Genomic DNA, 9,610 nt, shown 5'->3' on the forward strand with positions numbered 1-9,610 from the left:
GAGATCTGTATCACAAGATTAGCTTGTTCAATCTTAAGGTCTGAGATCTGTATCACAAGGTTAGCTTGTTCAATCTTAAGGTCTGAGATCTGTATCACAAGATTAGCTTGTTCAATCTTAAGATCTGAGATCTGTATCACAAGATTAGCTTGTTCAATCTTAAGGTCTGAGATCTGTATCACAAGGTTAGCTTGTTCAATCTTAAGGTCTGAGATCTGTATCACAAGGTTAGCTTGTTCAATCTTAAGGTCTGAGATCTGTATCACAAGGTTAGCTTGTTCAATCTTAAGGTCTGAGATCTGTATCACAAGGTTAGCTTGTTCAATCTTAAGGTCTGAGATCTGTATCACATGGTTAGCTTGTTCAATCTTAAGGTCTGAGATCTGTATCACAAGATTAGCTTGTTCAATCTTAAGGTCTTAGATCTGTATCACAAGGTTAGCTTGTTCAATCTTAAGGTCTGAGATCTGTATCACATGGTTAGCTTGTTCAATCTTAAGGTCTGAGATCTGTATCACATGGTTAGCTTGTTCAATCTTAAGGTCTGAGATCTGTATCACATGGTTAGCTTGTTCAATCTTAAGGTCTGAGATCTGTATCACATGGTTAGCTTGTTCAATCTTAAGATCTGAGATCTGTATCACATGTTTAGCTTGTTCAATCTTAAGGTCTGAGATCTGTATCACATGGTTAGCTTGTTCAATCTTAAGGTCTGAGATCTGTATCACATGGTTAGCTTGTTCAATCTTAAGATCTGAGATCTGTATCACATGGTTAGCTTGTTCAATCTTAAGGTCTGAGATCTGTATCACATGGTTAGCTTGTTCAATCTTAAGATCTGAGATCTGTATCACATGGTTAGCTTGTCAATCTTAAGATCTGAGATCTGTATCACAAGGTTTGCTTGTTCAATCTTAAGGTCTGAGATCTGTATCACATGGTTAGCTTGTTCAATCTTAAGGTCTGAGATCTGTATCACATGGTTAGCTTGTTCAATCTTAAGGTCTGAGATCTGTATCACAAGGTTAGCTTGTTCAATCTTAAGGTCTGAGATCTGTATCACATGGTTAGCTTGTCAATCTTAAGATCTGAGATCTGTATCACAAGGTTTGCTTGTTCAATCTTAAGGTCTGAGATCTGTATCACATGGTTAGCTTGTTCAATCTTAAGGTCTGAGATCTGTATCACATGGTTAGCTTGTTCAATCTTAAGGTCTGAGATCTGTATCACAAGATTAGCTTGTTCAATCTTAAGGTCTGAGATCTGTATCACATGGTTAGCTTGTTCAATCTTAAGGTCTGAGATCTGTATCACATGGTTAGCTTGTCAATCTTAAGATCTGAGATCTGTATCACAAGATTAGCTTGTTCAATCTTAAGGTCTGAGATCTGTATCACAAGGTTAGCTTGTCAATAGTACAATTTCAACGTCTTAGTAAATGAATAAATGAACGCTTGAATCATATGGCGATATCTAGATCAGAACACGTGTAGGATTACAATGTATAAATCGACGGTTGAGTAAGGTCGACGGTTGAATAGATCGACGGTTGAATAGATCGACGGTTGAATAGATCGACGGTTGAATAGATCGACGGTTGAATAGATCGACGGTTGAATAGATAAAAGGTTGAATAGATCGACGGTTGAATAGATCGACGGTTGAGTAAGGTCGACTGTTGAATAGATCGACGGTTAAATAGATCGACGGTTGAATAGATCGACGGTTGAGTCAGATCGACGGTTGAATAGATCGACGGTTGAATAGATCAACGGTTGAATAGATCGACGGTTGAATAGATCGACGGTTGAATAGATCATATGTTGAATAGATCGACGGTTGAGTCAGATCGACGGTTGAATAGATCGACGGTTGAATAGATCGACGGTTGAATAGATCGACGGTTTAATAGATCGACGGTTGAATAGATCGACGGTTGAATAGATCGACGGTTGAATAGATCGACGGTTGAATAGATCGACGGTTGAATAGATCGACGGTTGAATAGATCGACGGTTGAATAGATCGAAGGTTGAATAGATCGACGGTTGAATAGATCGACGGTTGAGTGAGATCAACACGCGCAAGATAAAGCGAATCGCTTTTCTAAACTGCGGTGACGTCATTAATTAGTTATTTTGTTTCTGTTAATTAGTCCAATATTATTCTCGCTCTTCTAATATCCCATAATACCGAGAGTGATACGTGGGTATAATTGATTGTTATGGAAACATAACTTGTGTGCTTTGGATGTGTTAGCAACCAGAGAATTTTATAAATTGTTTCAAAAGTGTGTGTGTGTTTGCAACCAAATAATTAATTAAATATGTTTTTTTTTTTTATTTTTTTTTTTATTGCAAACTTTGTAAAATGCAAACATAGTAACATCTCGATACCACCCCATCCACTCTTTTATACAACATATATCCTATATACCATCCAACCCACTCTCTTATATAACTGATCAGCTACATACCATCCCATCCTCACCCCACCTATATACCATCCCACCCACTCTCTTATATAACTGATCACCTACATACCATCCCGCCCCACCTATATACCCTCCCCACCCACTCTCTTATATAACTGATCACCTACATACCATCCCACCCAACTATATACCATCCCACCCACTCTTTTATATAACTGATCACCTACATACCATCCCGCCCCACCTATATACCATTCCACCCACTCTTTTATATAACTGATCACCTACATACCATCCCGCCCCACCTATATACCATTCCACCCACTCTTTTATATAACTGATCACCTACATACCATCCCGCCCCACCTATATACCCTCCCCACCCACTCTCTTATATAACTGATCACCTACATACCATCCCGCCCCACCTATATACCATTCCACCCACTCTTTTATACTTATACTTTCTGTCTGTTAGACTTTTACTCTCTGTCGACATGGGAGTGTTCAATAACAAAGCTTTTTTTTGTAAAATTCGATTTCTCGCTCAATTCCAACTCTGGCTTTATGTTTGCTGTACAATAAGTTTACTAGACCCGTGTGTCTTGACATGCCAGATTGTCTAGACCCGTGTGTCTTGACATGTCAGATTGTCTAGACCCGTGTGTCTTGACATGCCAGATTGTCTAGACCCGTGTGTCTTGACATGCCAGATTGTCTAGACCCGTGTGTCTTGACATGCCAGATTGTCTAGACCCGTGTGTCTTGACATGCCAGATTGTCTAGCCCCGTGTTTAGATTGTACACCACTCCCCTTATCAATGTGTGTGGCTGTTTAGAACGTGAGATGAGAAAACTATTTTTAAAATCTGGACCATGAACTAGTGCTCACTCCTTCTGCTACCCGCGAGAACCATTTTAAACATTTCCGGTTTCGATTACAAGAGCAAAAATAGCTTTAGATCATATATAAACAGATACAAAAATAGATCTAACATGAATCTTTATTGAGTCCATGTTTCTCTGACAATGGTTGTGTTATTATTTGTTTTCACAACACTTCATTGGATCTCTGAAAGAAAAAAACAAAATCCGGGAGTGATCTCCCCTAGTCCACTCATTAACCTTTGGATAATTATGGGTTTAGGGGTCATTCATAAATGGCGTCACGCTTTTTTGCCGATTTTTATCTTTCCCTCTCCTCTCCACTGTCACAAATCATCACAAAAAGCCAGACCCCAGGTGGTTGAGACAAATGGTTGGCCTGGTTAGGTGGTTGAGACAAATGGTTGGCCTGGTTAGGTGGTTGAGACAAATGGTTGGCCTGGTTAGGTGGTTGAGACAAATGGTTGGCCTGGTTAGGTGGTTGAGACAAATGGTTGGCCTGGTTAGGTGGTTGAGACGAATGGTTGGCCTGGTTAGGTGGTTGAGACAAATGGTTGGCCTGGTTAGGTGGTTGAGACAAATGGTTGGCCTGGTTAGGTGGTTGAGACAAATGGTTGGCCTGGTTAGGTGGTTGAGACAAATGGTTGGCCTGGTTAGGTGGTTGAGACAAATGGTTGGCCTGGTTAGGTGGTTGAGACAAATGGTTGGCCTGGTTAGGTGGTTGAGACAAATGGTTGGCCTGGTTAGGTGGTTGAGACAAATGGTTGGCCTGGTTAGGTGGTTGAGACGAATGGTTGGCCTGGTTAGGTGGTTGAGACAAATGGTTGGCCTGGTTAGGTGGTTGAGACAAATGGTTGGCCTGGTTAGGTGGTTGAGACAAATGGTTGGCCTGGTTAGGTGGTTGAGACAAATGGTTGGCCTGGTTAGGTGGTTGAGACAAATGGTTGGCCTGGTTAGGTGGTTGAGACAAATGGTTGGCCTGGTTAGGTGGTTGAGACAAATGGTTGGCCTGGTTAGGTGGTTGAGACAAATGGTTGGCCTGGTTAGGTGGTTGAGACAAATGGTTGGCCTGGTTAGGTGGTTGAGACAAATGGTTGGCCTGGTTAGGTGGTTGAGACAAATGGTTGGCCTGGTTAGGTGGTTGAGACAAATGGTTGGCCTGGTTAGGTGGTTGAGACAAATGGTTGGCCTGGTTAGGTGGTTGAGACAAATGGTTGGCCTGGTTAGGTGGTTGAGACAAATGGTTGGCCTGGTTAGGTGGTTGAGACAAATGGTTGGCCTGGTTAGGTGGTTGAGACAAATGGTTGGCCTGGTTAGGTGGTTGAGACAAATGGTTGGCCTGGTTAGGTGGTTGAGACAAATGGTTGGCCTGGTTAGGTGGTTGAGACAAATGGTCGGCCTGGTTAGGTGGTTGAGACAAATGGTCGGCCTGGTTAGGTGGTTGAGACAAATGGTTGGCCTGGTTAGGTGGTTGAGACAAATGGTTGGCCTGGTTAGGTGGTTGAGACAAATGGTTGGCCTGGTTAGGTGGTTGAGACAAATGGTTGGCCTGGTTAGGTGGTTGAGACAAATGGTTGGCCTGGTTAGGTGGTTGAGACAAATGGTTGGCCTGGTTAGGTGGTTGAGACAAATGGTTGGCCTGGTTAGGTGGTTGAGACAAATGGTTGGCCTGGTTAGGTGGTTGAGACAAATGGTTGGCCTGGTTAGGTGGTTGAGACAAATGGTTGGCCTGGTTAGGTGGTTGAGACAAATGGTTGGCCTGGTTAGGTGGTTGAGACAAATGGTTGGCCTGGTTAGGTGGTTGAGACAAATGGTTGGCCTGGTTAGGTGGTTGAGACAAATGGTTGGCCTGGTTAGGTGGTTGAGACAAATGGTTGGCCTGGTTAGGTGGTTGAGACAAATGGTTGGCCTGGTTAGGTGGTTGAGACATACACACGGTTTGCCTGATTTGAACCAGCTTCTAGTGAGTTGTGTGCGTGTAAGGGGGGGGGGGTGTATTGCTTGTGTTGCCGACACTATTGGCACGTTGACTGCCAAGTCCTCATAAGCCTTACCTTCCCCGCCTCCTGCTACCATTTGAATGTGAAAAAACTTGAGCTAGCCGAGGTTCGGGCCTGGTCAAACAGCAAGTAGCCCGCACCTTGACAACAATCTATGCATCAGCTGAGAACGATTGGATGGAGAAGGCTCGAGCAACCCAACACTTTGATCTTCGGGAAACAATGACTTACACGGTCATGTGTTTTAAGGACAAGGGTCGAATGCCGTCAACGATTACAGTTTTTAATCTTCGCTATGTTGTTTTGACTAACTTGAAAGAACCAAACGTTATGGATTCTTTTATGATAACTATAAAATAACATTTTATATTTTTACAGAGATAAAATCTGACACCATTCTAAATTCTATAATGAGAAGAATGAGTCAGAAAAATGAGTCATACGACAAAGTGAATCTGCTGGAGTCAGACAACACATTGAATCTGCTGGAGTCATACAACACATTGAACCTGTTGGAGTCAGACAACACACTGAACCTGTTGGAGTCAGACAACACATTGAACCTGTTGGAGTCAGACAACACATTGAACCTGTTGGAGTCAGACAACAAATTGAACCTGTTGGAGTCAGACAACAGATTGAACATGTTGGAGTCAGACAACACATTGAATCTGTTGGAGTCAGACATGGTATTGAAAACGTGAAAACAATTGATGTCCACTTGACGAGGCGGATGTGAAGAGCAGCTGCTGTTTCTTTGTAGTCTCCCTGTGGTACAGGCAGGAGTCGATAACTCCACTTGTTCGCCTAAGTGAGTTGACTGGTTGCAGGGGCTGACTAGATCAATGGTACAGATTGTAATTGGATGTTTGTGTCTTGTACACAACCGGCGCTATCTTCTCGCAATCTTACCGGTCTTCTCTTTGATGTTTGCTCTAAATTTAATGAATAGTTCATCCCTAAACCGTTTTATTATGACGATAGTTTTTAAAAAATGAGTCTATGATTCTTACAAACAGTTTTGATACAACATGACCACTTGTTGGATCAAGATGTTATTTTAGAACATAACAAACGAATAGAATCACGCATTCACCAATGCTATTTTAGGACATAACAAACGAATAGAATCACACATTCACCAATGTTATTTTAGAACATAACAAACGAATAGAATCACACTTTCACCAATGTTATTTTAGAACATAACAACGAATAGAATCGCACATTCACCAATGTTATTTTAGGACATAACAAACGAATAGAATCGCACATTCACCAATGTTAATTTAGGACATAACAAACGAATAGAATCGCACATTCACCAATGTTATTTTAGGACATAACAAACGAATAGAATCACACATTCACCAATGTTATTTTAGAACATAACAAACGAATAGAATCGCACATTCACCAATGTTATTTTAGGACATAACAAACGAATAGAATCGCACATTCACCAATGTTATTTTAGGACATAACAAACGAATAGAATCGAACATTCACCAATGTTATTTTAGAACATAACAAAGTAATAGCATCACACATTCACCAATGTTATTTTAGGACATAACAAACGAATAGAATCACACATTCACCAATGTTATTTTAGAACATAACAAACGAATAGAATCACACATTCACCAATGTTATTTTAGAACATAACAAACGTATAGAATCACGCATTCACCAATGTTATTTTAGGACATAACAAACGAATAGAATCACGCATTCACCAATGTTATTTTAGGACATAACAAACGAATAGAATCACGCATTCACCAATGTTATTTTAGGACATAACAAACGAATAGAATCACGCATTCACCAATGTTATTTTAGGACATAACAAACGAATAGAATCACACATTTACCAATGTTATTTTAGAACATAACAAACGAATAGAATCACGCATTCACCAATGTTATTTTAGAACATAACAAACGAATAGAATCACGCATTCACCAATGTTATTTTAGGACATAACAAACGAATAGAATCGCACATTCACCAGAAATCTTGCCAAGCCTTTAAAAGCGTGAGTCAAAATAAAGGATTGGTCGAGATTGCGTGTAGACGATTTAAAGCAGACCATTCGTCTATGTCGCCTTACAGAGTAACCAATACATTGTTTTGTTATGTTCACATGTCTACGTTATTGTCGAATGTGAACTTTGTGTGAAACATTGCATACAACAAAGTATAGAACATTAAAGTACACTTGTGGAATATAGAACAAGACATTAGACATTTAACATAGGAAATATAGAACAGGCATTGGACATTTGAAAATTAGAACATCAAGTCTTGACCCACGTGCCAAGTTTGAAACGAATATGTCCGTTAGAAGTGGTCAAAATTTTGCTCACCTGTTTCGACCCATGATAAAGCACAAAGCAGTAAGCACGACAGACAAAGGAAAGTGCAAGGAAGCAAATTGAATAATAACGTCTGAACACATACATGTAAAATATAGAACGTGAAAGCTCACATGTGGAATAAAAAATATAAAAATACACGTGTGGAATATAGAATATAAAAATACACGTGTAGAATATAGAATATAAAATACACGTGTGGAATATAGACTACAGCCTCGTATTTTTCTACACCTGCGTGATTAATACATAATAGAGGTGGAGAATCTCTATAATCTTTAGTAAACACATGTCTATCAGATGGTGTCTACAGCAGAGCTAACACAGGGCCAGGTCTAGTGATTGTACAGATTCATCACAACTCTTGTAATACTTAAGTACGTTTTGTTTAGATCAGCCAATTTACCTCTAGAAATGTTTAGTGCCACTAGAAATGTTTAGTGTCACTAGAATGTTTAGAGTCACTAGAAATATTTAGTGCCACTAGAAATGTTTAGTGCCACTAGAAAAGAGAAATGTTTAGTGCCACTAGAAAAGAGAAATGTTTAGTGCCACTAGAACAGTGAAATGTTTAGTGCCACTAGAAAAGAGAAATGTTTAGTGCCACTAGAACAGTGAAATGTTTAGTGCCACTAGAACAGTGAAATGTTTAGTGCCACTAGAAAAGAGAAATGTTTAGTGCCACTAGAACAGTGAAATGTTTAGTGCCACTAGAAATGTTTAGTGTCACTAGAAAAGAGAAATGTTTAGTGCCACTAGAAATGTTTAGAGCCACTAGAAATGTTTAGTGCCACTAGAACAGTGAAATGTTTAGTGCCACTAGAATTGTTTAATGCCACTAGAAAAGAGAAATGTTTAGTGCCACTGGAACAGTGAAATGTTTAGTGTCACTAGAAATGTTTAGAGCCACTAGAAATGTTTAGTGCCACTAGAAATGTTTAGTCTCACTAGAAATGTTTAGTGCCACTAGAAATGTTTAGTGCCACTAGAAAAGAGAAATGTTTAGTGTCACTAGAAATATTTAGTGCCATTAGAAATGTTTAGTGCCACTAGAAATGTTTAGTGCAACTAGAAATGTTTAGTGCCACTAGAACAGTGAAATATTTAGTGCCACTAGAAATGTTTAGTGCTACTAGAAAAGAGAAATGTTTAGTGCCACTAGAACAGTGAAATGTTTAGTGCCACTAGAAATGTTTAGTGTCACTAGAAAAGAGAAATGTTTAGTGCCACTAGAAATGTTTAGAGCCACTAGAAATGTTTAGTGCCACTAGAACAGTGAAATGTTTAGTGCCACTAGAATTGTTTAATGCCACTAGAAAAGAAAAATGTTTAGTGCCACTAGAACAGTGAAATGTTTAGTGTCACTAGAAATGTTTAGAGCCACTAGAAATGTTTAGTGCCACTAGAAAAGAGAAATGTTTAGTGCCACTAGAAATGTTTAGTGCCACTAGAAATGTTTAGTGCCACTAGAAAAGAGAAATGTTTAGTGCCACTAGAAATATTTAGAGCCACTAGAAATGTTTAGTGCCACTAGAAAAGAGAAATGTTTAGTGCCACTAGAAATATTTAGTGCCACTAGAAAAGAGAAATGTTTAGTGCCACTAGAAATATTTAGTGCCACTAGAAATGTTTAGTGCCACTAGAAATGTTTAGTGCCACTAGAACAGTGAAATGTTTAGTGCCACTAGAACAGTGAAATGTTTAGTGCCACTAGAAATATTTAGAGCCACTAGAAATGTTTAGTGCCACTAGAACAGTGAAATGTTTAGTGCCACTAGAAATGTTTAGTGCCACTAGAAAAGAGAAATGTTTAGTGCCACTAGAAATATTTAGTGCCACTAGAAATGTTTAGTGCCATTAGAACAGTGAAATGTTTAGTGACACTAGAACAGAGAAATGTTTAGTGCCA

General features: G+C 39.5%; 1 protein-coding gene across 1 annotated transcript; it reads right to left on the reverse strand.

Annotated features, from left to right (window-relative positions):
• Positions 1 to 3,620: 3,620 nt before the first annotated feature.
• LOC131949766 (uncharacterized) lies at positions 3,621 to 5,249 on the reverse strand. The gene has a single exon (XM_059311703.1). The coding sequence runs from the start codon at positions 5,247 to 5,249 to the stop codon at positions 3,621 to 3,623; it is 1,629 nt and encodes a 542-aa protein (XP_059167686.1).
• Between the last annotated feature and the right edge of the window lie 4,361 nt (positions 5,250 to 9,610).

This window comes from Physella acuta, unplaced genomic scaffold, assembly GCF_028476545.2.
Source record: "Physella acuta isolate Inbredline_101_S28 unplaced genomic scaffold, ASM2847654v3 ptg000713l, whole genome shotgun sequence".
NCBI classification, from domain to species: Eukaryota; Metazoa; Mollusca; class Gastropoda; family Physidae; genus Physella; species Physella acuta.

Coding starts and splice junctions, on each gene's coding strand:
- LOC131949766 (XM_059311703.1), bottom strand. CDS start 5,249: ATGTCTCAACCACCTAACCAGGCCAACCATTTGTCTCAACCACCTAAC.